The sequence below is a fragment of the Patagioenas fasciata genome, chromosome 19, assembly GCF_037038585.1.
Source record: "Patagioenas fasciata isolate bPatFas1 chromosome 19, bPatFas1.hap1, whole genome shotgun sequence".
NCBI lineage: Eukaryota > Metazoa > Chordata > Aves > Columbiformes > Columbidae > Patagioenas > Patagioenas fasciata.
In genome coordinates, this window is record NC_092538.1 from 4,174,765 (window position 1) to 4,192,129 (window position 17,365).

General features: G+C 49.9%; 1 protein-coding gene across 15 annotated transcripts in view; it reads left to right on the forward strand.

Annotated features, from left to right (window-relative positions):
• GTF2IRD1 (GTF2I repeat domain containing 1) overlaps window positions 1-13,310 on the forward strand; it is a 63,301-nt gene extending 49,991 nt beyond the window's left edge. For 13 of the 15 annotated variants that reach the window (XM_065853402.2, XM_065853405.2, XM_071816871.1 and 10 more), the window contains 7 exons: window positions 495-523; window positions 5,232-5,279; window positions 8,958-9,035; window positions 10,634-10,826; window positions 11,256-11,293; window positions 12,185-12,321; window positions 13,072-13,310. In XM_065853402.2, the coding sequence (XP_065709474.1) occupies window positions 495-523; window positions 5,232-5,279; window positions 8,958-9,035; window positions 10,634-10,826; window positions 11,256-11,293; window positions 12,185-12,321; window positions 13,072-13,146 (598 nt within the window). In that variant the 3' untranslated portion in view covers window positions 13,147-13,310. The remainder of the gene's footprint in view (window positions 1-494; window positions 524-5,231; window positions 5,280-8,957; window positions 9,036-10,633; window positions 10,827-11,255; window positions 11,294-12,184; window positions 12,322-13,071) is intronic. The other 2 variants (XM_071816863.1, XM_071816861.1) reach the window with 2 other exon arrangements.
• The last annotated feature ends 4,055 nt before the right edge of the window (window positions 13,311-17,365 follow it).

Genomic DNA, 17,365 nt, shown 5'->3' on the forward strand with positions numbered 1-17,365 from the left:
TGTCATGGTTGTGTGGGCAGAGATATCCCAGCCCCTCTTCAAGGAGGCTTGAAATAGGAGAAACATTGCTGGGCATTTGCCGGTGTAAGGCAGCACTCAGGGTCCCACAGCGCCTGGAGAGCCACCGGGCACCGGCCGTTTGGGCAGGTCCAGTGGGTTTTGCAGCCAAATGGGATGGACACAAGTGGGAGGGGAAAAGCACTTTATCACCGTTTCATTGTAAGGTGGGACAGGGAAAAAAATGGTTTTGAGAGTGGCTTCATCAGCCTCTCCTGGGCCACACTGTCTGTGTGCTTACTGATGGGACACACACTGCCCCAAGCAGGGACCCCATCCCCACAGAGCTCCTGTGGTCTCACACGAGTAGTGGCACAGCAAGAGAAGGACAAACTGATCCCTCATTCCCCAGGACTGCAGGAGGATGCTTGGTCCAGGTGTGTTGCCTTCCCAATGGCGTTTCATTTTATATCTCCTGTTTTCCTTGGTTTTTACAGGCCTTTTCAAGGACTCATCCCCAAACCTGGTAAGAGATTATTTCTTTTTGCCTAAGCGATGCATTGACCAAATGTTTAGTGGTGGTCAGGCAGTTGTAAGCTGTGGATGACAAGCAATAATTTTACCAGCTGGAGGAAAGTTGCCCCTGACCTGACATTCCTGGGCTTGCCACGTGGGTTTTGTTGTTGTTTGGTGTATTTGCTGATGCTCCCCTGACCGAGACATCTGGCCTCAGCGTCACCCTTCAGTGCTGGTGCCTTGAAACGATGGCACTTTTCAAGAGCTAATCTAGGGCAGGGATCTGTGTTCCGTATTGAAGAAAGCATTTTCTTAAAATAAATAGGAGTTGCAATGAGCTGGCAGGTTTGGTGTCGTGGGGAGGGGTGATTAAGCACAGGGCTGCAGCGGCGTGGCAGTGAAAGCCCTTGTTGGCCCGTGGGCATGTGGAGACACTGGGGACATGGGAGAGGAGAAGACGGGGTGTTTGGGGTGTGCTCTATACCCAGCTGCAGAAACAACCATCGCAGAGCCACGTCCTTCCCTGTGCATCGCTGTGCTTGCTCTGCCTGTCGCTTCCAGGCTGCCCAGAAAAGAGAGCTGCTGTTAGAAATGTGGGTAACGACCTGTCTTGATTTTAAATGTCTGTAATTACAACTGTTGGAAGAACACAGATGGGTGCGAAAACCGTTGTCGTCTTTATTGATGGCTTCCCATTTCCTTGGCCAGCCTCCGTGGGGATGGCACAGTTTAGGGAAGACAGATATGACAGAGAGGAAAACATTTATATGCCCTGATTGGGAACAGCAAAAAGGTGTTAGACGCCCCAGAGGGTTCTAACAAAAGGCGAGCTGAGAAATTCAGTCCAGGGCACGGTCTTTGTGCTGATGGCTGCATCCCTGCGTATGGCCCAGCTGAGTTGATGGGGAGTCCCCCGAGACCTCTGCGGACCTTGGACTTAGACTCGTTATCTTTTGGTCCTAAGCAGCAAAGTTCCAGCTCGCACCAGCTGGGCCTTAAACCAGCCTTGGATAAAATGCAAGTCTTGCAGAATTCTGCTTTTCCACGAAATTAGATGGCTATAACACCAGAGTAAGCCGAGGATGTATCCACTCCTCCAACTGCATCTTGTCTTCCCGTTCCTCCGCCGTAATCGGTATAATTACGTTAAGAGACGCTGATCTGACACAAATCGCACCATTAACAAAGGAGCACATCAGAAGGCAAATACTTCAACCTGCCAGCTGGCTGGGAAACACAGCCTGATAAATAGAGATGTAGAGGAAATTGATTTTCCTTTCGATGCACGACATTTCTTTTTCTTCCTTCTCCAGCCGAATGCTCCCAGCACAGGCTGGCCTTTGCTAGCACAAACCCAAAGCCATGTTTTATTCTGTGTATTGTGGTACCCGAGTGGGCTCGGGAGGAGGTCGCAGCATCTCTTCTCCCACGGGGGTTTTAAATAAGAGCAGTCGCAGGTGAGGGGTTTTTCTTACTTGACATCTCAATTTGTTATAGACTACTCTAGTTAAACCTTCGGAGACAATCTTGGGATTTATAATTATTTTCTGGTGGTCAGACTATCAACAGAATGTCCCCTTGAGAAAAAGCGGTTTGTATTTTGCCCCCCAAAAATCCCTGTTGACAGCAATTAACCTCTTGTCTGCTTTTCCACCCCATTACACCGAAGTGGATGGTGGCAACACAGTGGTGCATTCACTGCTTTGGCTTTTCATCTGCCTTAAAAAAATTAATGATTTCCAACTAGCCATCGATAATTAAAAATGTAAATTGAAGAGTGTTCTTTTTACCTCAATCTTGTGTAGTAAAGTCCTGCCATGTAAAATGAAGAGCAGCAGCAGAAGTGTGTGCTTGGTGTTAAAACAAAGGCAATTAAAATCACTTTTATTTCACAAAGGAGCATTAAAATGAAAGGGATGGTTGCTCCCAAGCAGGGTGGCATTTCAAAGGCATCTAAAAGCTGGAAAGCCCAGGAGATGGCTGTATAAATGTAAGGGAAGGTGTGGGTTTTGTGGATCATTTTGGCCAAAACTTAGATGAAACGTGCGCATTCTAAGAGAAAAGGGAAATTTAACATAATATTTAAAAAAACCCCTCACTTTGAGGTGGTTTTAGTTGCCTTTAGTTTAAATTATGGGGTTTAATTTGCTTTAAACAAGTTGCGCACCTCTTGCGTTGCAAAGAGCATCCCAGATAACTGCAGCATCATGGAGGACCGGCCTCCTTCTCTCTCTCTTTTGGGGACACCCATTTTTTTAAGTGCGACAGGAACGGCTAAAAGGATTTCAATATAATCAGGGCACCAAGCGTGCTTTTCCTCCAGATTATCTGTAATTTCTGTGAGTATTTCTGTATGGTATCTCCCCGCTAATGGGTTGCAGTGTGTGGGGTGAGGATGCTGGTGCAGAGGTAGGGGGGGGGTGTGTGCAGGGATGCTGTTTGCAGGAAAAGGTGTTTTTGGGGGAAAATAAGAGTGTTTTTTTGACAAATAAAGCCGGCGGTGTTGCCCAGCACCCAGAGGAGGTTTACAGCCATTTCCCAAGGTGGGACGATGTCCCCGAGGTCACCGGTGCCTCTGCCCATGTATTACCTGCCCCAGGGCTTCACCCCAGGAGCACAACCCTCCTGGCATCCTGAGATTTTCCTTTTGATTTCCAGTTTATTTTTTTCCCCGCTGCTGCTTTCTTCTCTGTGAAAAAAAGACCTTCCGAAGCCCTTTTTGAAAGCAGAATGATCTTTTGGCATTAAAACAGAAGCGAGCAAGCAGGGGTGAAGCTGCAGCGCTGCAAACACGGCACTTATCCTTTCTTTGCTTCTTTCCTGAGGCACAGATACACAGAACAGGCTTAATTTGAGCCTTCAAAAAGAAAAAAATCAAGCCTAAGTGATCTAGCACAGGCACACACACACAAAATCTTTCTGTATGTTAATTTTTGTGTGCTTTGATTGAAAATGTACACCAGCTCCATCTGTCCTATTCCCCAAACTCTCTACCGCCCTGATAGATTATTTCCCCTACTCCAATTAATAAAGTAGGGCAGGCAGTGTTCTTTAATTAAAAAACCCACACATCCAGGCATCCTTTTCTTTATATATATATTTTTTTTAATCACAAGAGCTCAATCCTCCTCAAGACTTTGGTGAGATGTGCCTTGCATTGAAAACTCCTAGCACGGAAAAAAGAAAAGAGGAGTGCTTGATGGGGTGGTGATGGGAGCTGAGTGCATTTCACTCCATCTCCAGGTGGCTTTTTGAGGTCCGTGTCCCTCTCCCTTCACCCCCAGCCCCAGTGTTTAACCCCCACAGAGCAGCCAGGTTATTTTTCCTTCTCATTCACTCCCCCCTGGTGGGATGGCGGGGAGAAGCAGAAGGGTAGAAGTGAGTGGAGCATCTCCCGTGTGAGGAAAGGCTGAGGGAGCTGGGGCTCTGGAGCTGGAGAAGAGGAGACTGAGGGGGGACTCATTCATGGGGATCAATATGGAAAGGGGGAGTGTCACGAGGATGGAGCCAGGCTCTTCTCAGTGACAACCAATGATAGGACAAGGGGCAGTGGGTGCAAACTGGAACACAGGAGGTTCCACTTAAATTTGAGAAGAAACTTCTTCCTGGTGAGGGTGGCAGAGCCTGGCCCAGGCTGCCCAGGGAGGTTGTGGAGTCTCCTTCTCTGCAGACATTCAAACCCGCCTGGACCCCTTCCTGTGGAACCTCAGCTGGGTGTTCCTGCTCCATGGGGGGATTGCACTGGATGAGCTTTCCAGGGCCCTTCCAACCCCTGACGTTCTGGGATTCTGTGAGAAAGCTCGTGGGTTGAGATAAAGACAGTTTACCAAGCAAAGTAAAAGCCACACGTGCAATCAAAGCAAACCAAGGGATTCATTCAGCGCTTCCCATGGGTGTTCAGCCATCCCAGGGCTCCATCATGCGCAATGGTGAATTGGGAAGGCAAATGCCATCAGTCCAAATGTCTCCCCCCTTCCTTCTTCTTCCCCCAAAATATATACTGAGCCCGACATCATATGATGTGGAATATCCCTTTGGCCAGTCTGGCTCAGCTGTCCCAGCTGTGCCCACTCCCAACCTTTTGTGCGCCCCCACTTTCTCACTGCCAGGCCAGTATGAGGAGCTGAAAAGTCCTTGACTGCTCAGAAACAACCAAAATGTCAGTGTGTTACCAACATCCTTCTACTAAATCCCAAACCCAGCACAGTGGCAGCTACGAGGAATAAAATTAACTCTGTCCCAGCTGAAACAGGACACTCGTAGCTGCAGGACTGACACAATTTCCCTGTTTGTTTCTCACCTGCTTTAACCTCAGGTGTTGTTTTCCTCCCCTGGCACAGCGGGGCAGCACAACTGCTGCTGCGTTGGCATGTGCTGGAAATGCTGCGATTCGGCTGCGCATCCCTGGGCACACATGGACCTGGAGCTGCTCAGGAGTGCGGTGGAGCTCGGGATGCTCATGGGCTCAAGCACATCCCAAAATAGGTCCCTGTGCTGGGGAAAAGCCCAGCCTGCCCACCCAGCACACCCGCTGGTTATTTAGCCACTGAAAGCATCTCCGTGCCAAGGGGCCTCCGGACCGGCGGAATTCTGAGGTGCTAGAGCCAGTGTCATCCTGGGTTTTGCTTTTGTTTGTGACCGAGAACCAAGCTGCAGCACTCATGGCTCTCTTCTTCTTTCTCTCTCTCTTTTTTTTTTTGTTTTAACTTGTGCTGTAGCCCCTAGACGGATAACGTCATTGGAAAAAGCCTACGCTGCCTTGAATGGTACGTAGCTCAGTTGATGCATCGTAGATGGTAGCAGACAAGAAATGCATATGCGTTTTAATATGGGAGTGAAAATGTCTTAAACCCCCCAAATTTCAGGTATATTTTTTTTCCTCTCTGCTCTGTTTCCCTGTGATACCAAGAACTGAATGATGCAAGTTGTGTTTAATAGTATTTTGTTGTTGTTATTAATCCTCTCTGCATTTCTAAGCACCATTGGTGCCGGTTCTGCTCCAGACACGCTGACCTGCCACGTTATCCTCAGCTCATCCAAGCAATTAATTTGTTAAAAAAGCCACTTGTTATTCACAAGGAGAGCTTGCACAGATTTGGGTTGGGGTCTTTTTTTGCTTTGCTTTAACACATACTCTGGGCCAGGGTCGGTGTGCAGTCATGTAGGCTCTGGGGGTTGATGAATATAATATATACTAATTCACAGGAGTAAAGAGGAGCTTGCCTACCTGTATCTGCGGCTGGGCATGGCTTATCTCCGGCAGATCCAGCCTTAGCCCCATCAGCTGCGATCCTGGCTGTGTGTCTAGATGTTAACTGCCTGCTCCCGCAAGTTTATAGCTCCGCTTTGAAAACGTGCATATGTTGAGCTAAATCAAGCTGTGCTTAAACCTGAGTTACTGCGGAATGGCCTCAGTGAAGTCAGCAGGTTTATTCTGGGTTTACCCAGGGGTGTAACTGAATTGCACCCACTGAAGCTGGAAGCAGGGAAGAAGGATGATGGGGATTGCCTGGAGAAGGGACCTGAGCCACTGTCCCATGGGATGTGTTGGCGGGTGGCTGTTTTCCCAAGGAAATGGGCTTTACTGTGCTTCACACTGGGTGTTTGGGTAACAGGAGGTTGTGACTCCAAGTGCGATGGCCGGGAGGAGGACACGCGTTGCCTGGAGCACCTTCAATTTGGTTTCGTTGTGGTTTTTTAAAGAAGAATAGGCCTAAACCCCATTTTTAATAACTACTAAATATGACGTGATGGTTCTAAAAGAAACGTCGAGCTCTGACAAGTCCTATTGGAAAAGAGCAAGTGGTGCTTTAAGAATATGACCACTTGTATGGAAGTGCCTGTGGAGCGCGGGGATCCTCGCGTGAGGCAAGTGGGGTTGGGAAAAACATAAATCAATCAACTGGCTGCTTATTTAATTAAAAAAAACACAGGCCTGAAGCCAGCAGCATATTATAAACCTGCTTGATAGGAAGGACTCGGCACATTGCAGGGATGCCAGTGGCTTCCTTGAGTTGATTGTTGCCCAAACCCAAATGATAAAGTCCAAGGTAGCGGGAGATCCCTCTTGCCCGGGGATGGGGTGTGGATCCAGGGAAGCGGTGTTGCCGGCCAGAGCCTCCTCTCTGGCTTCTGTGTTATGCATGCTCAGTTCCAGGTTTTTCATGGCATCTGATTGTGTCCTCAGATGGGAATTTGGGAGTCCTGCCCGCTGCATGGCAACAAAAAAACCCTTGGGATCTGTTTCTTGCACTCGGGGCATGAGCGGAAGGGAAAGAGCTGCTGCATTTTTCAGTCCCAGAGAATTAAACAAGTGAGAACACTGAGTTTTGGTGTTTCTTTGTCTGCTACCATCTACACATCCATATGGGTGTGCATATACAGCCCAGAAACTGAGCATCGATGACAAGGAAGTCACAGAGCGAGCCCGTAGGGTTTGCCACCCCGCGGCCTCAAGAGCAGCAGAACAAGGCAAGGTCTTGGTTCTAGAAATCAGAGCTCCTTGGCTACGTTTATTTGATTTTCTTCCATTTTATTTATTTTTTTGCTACATCTCTTTCGAGCTGCTTTGTTGCCATTTCTGGATTTGAAGCCCAATGTGGCCCTGAGGTTCCTTCAAAGAAACCTCTCCCTTTTTATATTTTCCTAGTTATATACAGACAAAACTGTTGTTTTCCAGGTGGAGAAGAGGCTTTTTTTAGGCCATACCCTGCAGTAGCAGGGTGCAGAGGTTCAGGGTGTCAGGTTCTCTCCAGCACCCTCAACTGCAGGGCAACCCAGGTGTCTGATATCTGGGGATACTGAGCGCTGGGCTCTGGGGTCCCATGCAGGAAGGCAGGGATTCACATCACATTGTCAGCTCATGTTTAAAACAAGCTGCAAGCCACGTGTTTGCTTAAAACCAAAATTAAAATCATGCCATTGCTCAAAATAATCAAAATCATAATCATGTGATTGTTCAATATCACATTAAGCAGCTGCATACTGAGGACAGAGGATGCTCAGGTCCCTCATGCAGAGGTTTGCAGGGCTCACCTTGATGCTCTAAATAACCATCCTGGATTTCCACCCTGTGACGTGCCAGCCTGCGTGGAAATGAGCCAGCATGTGCCCAGGTGCCTAAAAAGGCCACCAGCATCCTGGCTTGTACCAACACTAGTGTGGCCAGTAGGGCAATGACTGTCCCTGTGCTGGGCACTGGGGAGGCCAAACCTTGAATCCTGGGGTCAGTTTTGGGCCCCTCATGCCAAGAAAGCCCTTGAGGTGCTGGAGCGAGTTGAGAGAAGGGAACGGAGCTGGTGAGGGGCTGGAGCACAAGTGTGATGGGAGCGGCTGAGGGACCTGGGGGGTTCAGCTGGAGAACAGGAGCTGAGGGGAGACCTTCTGATCTCTGAACTGCCTGAACGGAGCTTGGAGCCAGGGGGGTCGGGCTCTGCTCCCCAGGAACAAGCGCCAGGAGCAGAGGAAACGGCCTCAAGTTGCACCAGGGGAGGTTGAGGTTGGATGTGGGGAACAATTTCTTCCCCAAAGGGCTGTGGGGCATTGGAACAGGCTGCCCAGGGCAGTGCTGGAGACACCATCCCTGGAGGGTTGAACAGACGGACATGAGGTTCTCAGGGACATGGGTCAGAGGTGGACTTGGCAGTGCTGGGTTAACAGTTGGACTCAATTATCTTAAAGGTCTTTTCCAACCAAATCGATTCTATGATACTAAAACACCTGCACTGGGCGCAGCGAGGCTCGTGGTGACTCCTTTGCAGGAGGTGAACCCTGCACTGCACACCCCAGCTGGCTCGGGGCTGGAGGGGTGATCCTGGCAAGAGGTGGAGAAGAGTTGTTCAGCTGGTGCTTCATACCTACGGGGTGAAAAAGCATCAAATGGGACCGGTACTGACCCCAGTCATTTTTCCTGGAGCCCCCTGAGGGTGTTGAGTAGCTGGCGGAAAAATCTACTGACATAGGGACGTTGTTTGAAATGAGAGAATGGGGGAGAAACTGTTTGGCACAATGAGGATAATTAAAAAAGCTAGTAAAGCCAAGCTGATTATATGGCATATTATAAAACAATACTGTACTTAGGAGCCCAGCTATAAAAGTGCTATCTCATTCTTTGATATCACTTGTGGGAGCATTCGTGGCACTGAGGGCCTGAGTCTCCGTTGCTTTGCATATTTTGCAGTCATTTACCGCACCACAAAGTGCATGTAAAATGCTCTCAGCCGTGGCAGCGCGTGGCAAATGCAGATTTGGCAGCATTTTATAGCTACTTTGCACGGCTCTAAAAGGTGACATAAGGTGTAAGCGCAGAGCCACCGCCTCTGAAGTGTCCCCACGCTGCACCGGGGCAGAGGGACAGAGACACGGTCGTGTGTAGTGACAGCGCGATGGGTTTTCCAGGGCTCAGAAATAGGATATTTTAACCCCTGTCCTTTTTTGCTTTGCAGATGAAGACGATGCCAACAGGCTCGGAGAGAAGGTGATTCTCCGAGAGCAAGTGAAAGAGCTTTTCAATGAAAAATACGGTGAGTCTCCCGTCTGCACGCATCGCCAAGCAGGTTTGTTTTTGCTGACAGCAGCCATAGTTAAAATTAATTCGACTGAAGGCCTCTATTTATAGGCCGAGCGCACGGCAGCCGGCTCAGCGCAGGTTTCATCCCACTGCTTCACGTTACAGCCTGTCCCTGGGGACGTTCCCGTGTCTCGCGCTCGGCAGGTGGGACCGTGACCTTCTTGTTGACAGCTCATCCTCAGCAAGGGGAAGGAGGGTGGAAAAATGCAGCTGAGGAGCAGGATTTTTTCGGTCTGGCATCAGCCTTTGATGTGTTTTTTAAGGCGTCCGTGAGCCGTGCTGTGCGCTGCTGCTGGCAGCAGCCCCTGCGTGCCAGGTCGGGAGCACAGCTGGAGCCGCAGCCCAATGCGGGGCACGGCTGGGAAAAGCTTGCTGGAGCTGCCGTGGGAAAGGAGGTCAGGAGATTGAAGAAGATTTGAAAATGCGGTTTGCAGGCTCCTTGTGCTGCCCAGCAAACCCCTCCTTGCCCCTGTTGCTGGGAAAAGGCACAGCAGGAATAGCAGCCGGGTGGGGATGCACAGCCCGAGCGGTGTCACCCTCAGCTCCGTGGGTACAGGCTCTTTGGAATGATTCCTGCGAGTGCTGGGCGGTTATTTTTCAACCCGGGAGGCCCCAGGGCCACACAGCAGTGTGGTGTCTTGCCTTTCTCCCCAAAATAATTGCCTGATGGAGAAGAAAAATAGACAAAATTATAGCAAAGCAGTGGGGAATTTCATTCCCCTCCTTTCTCAAGTCTTCCCTTGTCAAGGCTGCTCACCCTTCCTGCAAACCCTGTTTATTTTGGGGTGCTGCTCACAGTGCAACCTCTGTGCTGATCTGGGGGGGAATTTTCCCCCTTGGAGGTGCCACTGTACAGGCGCAGGTCCCCAAGGAGGCTGGTGCCTGTTCTCTGAGCATCCCCATCCATCCCGGCTCAGCAGCGCTCACCCTACACGGGAGCTGAGCCCACAGCAGATCCCTGCATTCCCACAACAGATCCCTACATTCCCACAGCACAGCCCTGCGTTCCCAAGGTCCAGGCATGGTTTGTGGAGCACAAGATGCCAGGTGGGCTCCAGGGACAAACTCCCTGCTAGGAAAGCCAGAAATGTGGCTGGGGGGCCGCTCACACCTTCAGGTCTGGGGGCTGCAGAGGTGCAATGTGAGAGCAGGCGTGGGAGGGAGGGATGTTTGCTGCTCCGCACCATGCAGGAACTAAAGGGGGACCCAGAGAGGTGGGCAGCAGGTTTAAATCGTGCAGAGGGAAGTACTTTTAATACAGCAAAGAATTAAATTGTGCTCTTTCACTGCCATAGGATCTTGTGAGGTCCAAAGGGATAAAGTGATTTAAAAAATGGGCAGCAGCGATGTGATGTGATGGTGAGTGGTGGATGTGATCTCCACCTCAGTGACCCCCAAATCTTCCAACAGCTGGAGGCAAGAGATGGACAAACATCTCCCATTTGTCACAGCAGCTGCGGCTTCCCAAAGTTCTCCTGGGGCTCTTGGTCCTTCAGATCTGGAGCCCTGTGGGGTAAAGCTGGTGCGTTGTCCTCTGCTCTACCGTTACAGGAGAGGCTCTGGGCTTGAACCGGCCCGTCATGGTGCCCTATAAACTCATCAGGGACAGTCCCGATGCCGTGGAGGTTACTGGGCTGCCAGATGATATCCCTTTCAGAAACCCCAATACCTATGACATCCATCGGCTGGAGAAGATCCTGAAGGCCCGGGAGAGCATCCGGATGGTGATTATAAACCAGCTCCAGTAAGTTCCCGCAGCTCTGCGACCAGGGAATGTTTCTGTTTGTTAGGTATTGCCCTTGCTCCTCCAGCTGTGAGTGGGGTAAGTCACCTCGGGGCCACTGGAGCAGGACCATGTACCCGCAGAGGACCCGCTCCATCCCCAGCAGCCACTGTCCTGCATTGCTTGGCCAGGGATGGGCTCAGGAAGCACCAGCGGGGCCAGTTTATCCCCTCTTCCTTGTGCAGGTTGAGATGCTGATGCTGGGAGGGTGCATGGGGGCAGATAGTGGGACAGCTCAGAGACCCAGCTGTGTTATTTCGGGTTCTTTCGCCCTGGGGGGAGTGTGGGGAGGCTCCATGTCCCATCCGCACGCAGAGGTGTCAGGGTCTGGGCTGTGTAGGGGAGAAACGATGGGACCTACCAGCTCTGAGCTGCGTGTCTCTTACACAGGCCGTTTGCCGAAATCTGCACTGAGGCCAAACAAACAGGTAAGCAGAGCGCTAATAACCATGGTTTTCCCTGCCCTGTGGCAGAGAGAATATGAGGGCAAAATGAATGGGGGTCGTGGGGAAGTGTTCAAACCTCCAGCATCCTCAGGGGAGGCTGGGGAGAAGGTATTACCTGGAAAAAGAAGTCAGGCTCAGTGTCTGTTCAGGAACAAACCATCAACTCAGACAATCGCACTTCTGTGAGCTGGGCAGAGACTGAGCTGGTAGAACCAAACTTTCAGTGTTTTCTGGAGGATTTGATTATCCCTTTTCCATTAGCAATTTACTCATTGGTTAAAGCCTTTAATTTGAGCCATTGTTTAGCAGTTGAACTTCTAAGGAAACAAGGTTTCTGTGATCACTGGGCATGCATTTCTCTCCCTGTCCCACCGTCCCCAATAACTTTCAGCCAGTGTTAATCGAAAGTGTCAGAATTGGCAGCCTCAGGGGTAATTAGGATCATATTCAATTTAGGAAAATAGGTGGCTAGGTAGAGAACGGAGAACTGGCAAGCACAAGCATGCCGGCAACGTGATGTAAAAAGAGATGGAGGAACTTTATTTATGTAGGTATATATGGGCATATCATATATATGGGCATATTGTCTTTAGAGCTGGCACCTTGACAGCCCCAAAGCATCCAGCACGGACACAAGCCTGTGTGATGTTGGGCTCTGTAAGTGCTGGAGTTTGGGATTTGCTTATTTTGGGGATTTTCTTTGCCGGTGCCTGAGAAAAGCTGGCGGCTCTGTGCCGGGTGGTGGAAGCCAAGCCTGTGTCACCAGGGGTGCAGGGGACGCTCAGCGGGAGGCAAGGTCAGAACGGTGGGACGGGTCCCCACATTTCGGGGCTCCCAGAGCTCAGACACCTCACGCCTTCCCTCTCCCTGCAGAGAAAGACACCAGCGTCCCCAAACGAAAGCGGAAGAGGATCTCCGAAGGGAACTCGGTATCTTCCTCTTCCTCATCTTCCTCTTCTTCCTCTTCCAATATGGAGTCTACATCATCAACAAATCAGATCTCCCTTGTGGTAAAGCCTTCCAGATATTAGGGGGGTTACTGCCTACCTAGCTTTCCGCTTCAGGACGCTGCTCTGCCCTCCGCGAACCATCACCACCTCCCTCTGCCTGACAAACGCTGTAAAGTGTGACATAAAGTGGCACAAGCAGGTTTGGCGAAGGAGGGGACGCGGCTTTGGGGCTGCTTTTTCCTGCCGGGTTTGTTTGGGGGTGGGTTAGAGAGCAAAGCGCCCGCTGCCCCTTGGGGTCCTCCCGCATCAGCCCTCAGGGGATGCTCAGCGCTTGGTGTTAGTGGGAGCCACGCGAGACCAGATGGGGCAAATCCCCCACCCCATTGGGTTAAAATGTGGGTGCTGAGGGTGTCTCAGCCCCATAGCAGGACCCGGTGGTTCCCCTGTTGCTTCAGCTCCATCCCGGAGTGATGCAGAGTTCCAACGTGCATCCAAACTGTGAAAATAGGAAACAGAAATCAGAGAAATGCATCCAGCTGCTCTCCCTCAGGGCTTGGCTTCATTGTGGCTGATACCAAGTGCTTTTAAAAAATAAAATTTAAAAAAAATGCACAAGAGGAACATAAACTTAGAAGGATTTTTTGGTCAGGTTTGCAAGTGGTGTTTTGATTTGGAGTTGGTTCTTTTATCTTATTTGGAAAGTGTGAGCAAAAGCCCATGTTAGAACGTGTCAGAGGTTTGACGCATGCACCGTCTTGTGTTGTGTCCTAACAGAGACTTTTGCCTTCTTTTTCTCTCCCTCTCTTTCAGCAATGGCCCATGAACATGTACATGTTAGACTATGGTGGTCTAAACGTCCAGATCCCAGGACCTATTAACTATTAGACCTCGATACCGAACAAGAACCTCAAATGAAAGAATAAATAAATAAATGTAATTTATGTAAAAAGTGTATATTCCAATATGTATCAATGCCTTTTAGTTTTTCCAATGATTTTTACACTATATTCCTGCCATCAAGGCCTTTTTAAATAAAAATAAAAAGTGTTGCCTTGCTCTAAAAGTACTTATTTTATTATGTATATTATTGATAAATAGCATTTATAGGTAAGTGCAGGAGCGCACCCCTGGATGGACCTTGTCGTGCTTTGGCTACTCAATAAAATCCTTAGAGCCACCAGTGCTTGGAACCAAGAGGTTTGACACATTTTAATGCTTCGTTTGCCACTGATGTGTTCAATTTAGATCAAAGGTGTAAGAACTGACTTAGGGAGGTGCAGGGGGAGTGGTACCAAACTGCAGCGGGGACAGGCGAGGGAACCGGCCCTTGGGAGCATCGCAGACCAGCGTCCGCGAGCACTGTTGGCTCTGGAGCAGAAGCAGGTATGGGTTAAGCGAGAAGGAGGGTCCAGGCCCCCCCAAGTAAAGAAGCAGTTTCAGTTGTGTGTGTTTAATCAGCTTCCGAACGAGGAGAAGATTTTCATCTGGTGAAGTTCTTCACTGTTTATGATTTTCTATGAGGCTTTGATGCCTTACGGGGGGAAGCTCTTGCAGTAAGTACAGGCTGATCCGGCTGATGCGCCAGGGGTTCCATAACGCTGGACCAAGAGCTGTGTCAGTGCTGAGAGTGTCTAGGGGAGCCACTGGGCTCCTCCGTGTGCCCTGGATGGCTTTGCCCCATATAAGAAGCAACCCAGTAAATGGAGGGACCTTATTTGAAATTCCTGCAATTTTACTTCCATTCCACTTGTAGAATTTGGCAGCAGAAGCGAATGGTGCCGATAATGACCACTGCATGCTTAACTTGTGCTTCGTGTCCTCCGAGAGCCACGCACAGGTGAGACACGTGGGAGCTAATGCCGGCGTGAAGGCGGCGTAAGAAGCCAACGAGAAGAAACATTCCGGCTTCTGTGTAGGTACGTGCAGCCCAGCAGGAACCCCTGTGAAGGGAGACACCCTGGGGCTCAAGGCTTCGATCTCGTCCCAAACACGGGTAACCACGGGGTGACCATTGCTGGCTGTCGCTGCAGGACGGGTCACAGCCCTTTCACGGAGCAAACCTGCCCCGAAAGCAGCGGCCATGTTCTGCTGGAGGGTTGGCGGTAGCAGACACACGGTCAAAGTCACTCGTGATGGTTTTTCCTGGGTGCAACATGCTGCTTTATTGCTTTTACATGTCTTCGCTGTGCTCAAATCCTGGTCTTTTCAGGCCACAGGAGGGTTTTGATGGTGGGCAGAAGCATTTCAAGGCAGCTGCAGTTTTGTTTCCTGGCTTTGGACTTGCATTTGCTGTAGAGTTAGATGCAAGTGATCACATGAGATAATAAAAGCCCAAACAAACGTAAGAGACGGCACAAAGACAGCAGCTGAAAGGAGGGCAAAGATCTGTATCCGTGACCCCAATTAGAGAGACAGTTTGACATCTGAGCGGCTGGCATCAAAATCTGAAGCCTTTCATGTTTCTGCCTGATGCTCAGACCTGTGGCATCCCCAATTAGGAAACAAAGAAACATGATTCAGAGGTAAAAATACAATTTTCTCTTCCCAAATGTCTGAAAGGGGCTTATTCACACATCAAACCCCACTGAGTAGGTCTCTCCTAAGAGGGTGCACTCGTTATATTTTGGCTTTTTTTGCCATTAAAATACAAAGGCCTGATGCCATAGCACCAAAGGCAGTGGTATGGTTCGGTAATGAGTGGAGATGTTTGAGGCTGTTTGGGGCTGGGGCCATAACTGGACACAGGCACTAGAGTTAAATTAGGGCACAGGACCTACACTGGGACTAATGATTTAGTTCAGAAAGCCGAACGCAGGGCTGTAAATGGTGGGGGGAATGGAAGCTGAGGATGGAGCTCTGGTCCCCACTGAGGTCCCCAGCTCGGAGCATGGGAAGCAGGATGGGGCAAGCAGGCTGTGCCACTACAGCACAAAGCTCTAGGCTCTGGTTTTCTTCCCTAAACTTCTCAATCCACGAATTGCAGCCCTGTGTGCCCCCAGCCCCGCTCACCAACAGGCGGCTCCTGCCCTGGCCTGTCTGCTTGGCCGGGAAGCTCCAGCTGTCTGGCACCTCCAGTATCCCCAGGTTTTGAGGCTGCTGGGTTCTGGTAACACACGTTTTGGGGAGGGAACAGCTGTAATTCCTGCTGTAATCTTGGGAAATCCCAGGGCCACGACATCTACTTTTCATTTTCCATGGCTGGGGTGGGAAACAGCTGCCCTCAGTGCCTGTGTTTGCTTGTGACCCAGGAGCACCGACCTTCCCACTGTGCAAAACTGGCAGATATTGCGTTGTCACTGTTTTCCCTCAACTGTAGTTCCCGCAGCTTCCCTAATCTCAATCCTGCAGTCGCAGGGTATTTTTATATCCAGTTTTTGTGTATAACATGATTATCTGCTGAATGGGATCCGCTCCAGTACGATTAGACAAGTGAAGATGCAGATCTTAACACTTGAGCCACGTTCCTCATTTATTACTTTTCAAAGACTTTGGTGGGGGTTTTTTGTTGTTTGTGTGTTTACAAATCCAATAACAATCCTCATTAAGAGTTGCAAAACATGAAGCCATTTTGATCCCAGGCAGATGGCAGCTAAATGAAGTTTAATTAAAGAATGAGAGCTTTGATTCACATCATTTTTTAAAAAAATATAGTGCACCGAGATTCTAGGGAACAGCATAAACAGCATCTGGGCTTTTATTCAGAAGCACAAATGTATTTGTGAGGAAACACTTTGCAAGCCCTTTGGAAGCAATCGTGGGTTGTCGACTGCAGCTCGATGGGCTGGCGTGGAGGAACCTGCCCCCGATGGCACAGCAAGGCCAGGAAATGAGGAATGCACCAAGCGGGAGGTCTGGCTTCCTTCTCTGGGAGCTTATTCTTATTTTTGAAGTGTTCGTCTGATGCCGAAGTCCCAGGCTGTTTTCCAGCAGTCGTTACGCCCCACGCCTCCCCGCAGCAACCAGCCCCTTCCAGCAGCACACGGTGCGGGGACAGCCTGGCGGATGCTTTGCCACACCGAAACGTCCTGTGGTCCCAGTGAGAAGCAGACACGGGTTTCTGTGCGGGCTCTTTGTCCAGCATTTCATCCATCTGCAAATCGTCTGACCTTCAGCCATGGTTTTCCTTCCCCCATATAACTTGTGTGTGTGTATATATATATATATATATATATAAAAACTCCACTATAACTTGTATATAACATACAACTGGCGCTTTGCCATTTCTTGGATTATTTTCTCTGGTTACTGGCTCTAACGCCATTTAGTTTAAACTGCTAATCCTATTGATTGGGATTAGCTAATCCAGAGAAAGAAACCTCACTGATTTGCCTGTGCCGCTGGACGGGAGTAATAGTGGGTGATGCTGGAGGCTCCAGGGTCAGTCGAGGGGACAGAGCTGCGGTGCTGTAATTCATGGAGGCGCTGCCAACGGAATAGCCGAATCTTTTGTTAAATGCATGTATTAAACAGCTGTCTCAGACTCAGATTAACAGGCCTGTGGGGTATAAAGGCAGATTGATGTAGCCGACCCGGCACAGCCTCATGCAAAGATTAACGTCTTTTCATGAGTGGGGTTTTTCGAGGGGTGATGTTTAAGTGGAATGAATCTCTATGAGACATCATTAAAGTTATCTATTAACTTTTTTCCCCGATAACGTTATGAAATGGGCACTCCTAGAAGTGACAGGGCGAATCCCCAGCAAGACCGTTCATCTTAATAAAACGGCTTCACAGATCTCATGGCAGGGGCTGGGATTTCACTCCTGCCCGCAGGGTTTGGAGACCCCGCACAGACATCGGTGGGCTCGGGGAGGAGGCAGATGGTGGCAGAGAAGACTGATGGACATCTCCCCCGGTAGCAGCTGTGTGGTCACAGGAGGCTAACGAGGTTCCTCGTTATCCTGCTCATCAACACCTCCCTAAGAAGCACCTGGGCAGGAGCTTTTTAAGGGCAAAAGGTGGAGAGGAAGGGTGCTGGGGTGGTTCATCAAGGGTCCTGGAGGCATCTGTGCCAAAGGATGCTATGGGGAGTGTGTGAGCTCATGGGGAGACTGGAGAAGAAACTTGGAAGCAAGATGGTCCCCATCACAGCTGCTGTGGTCCC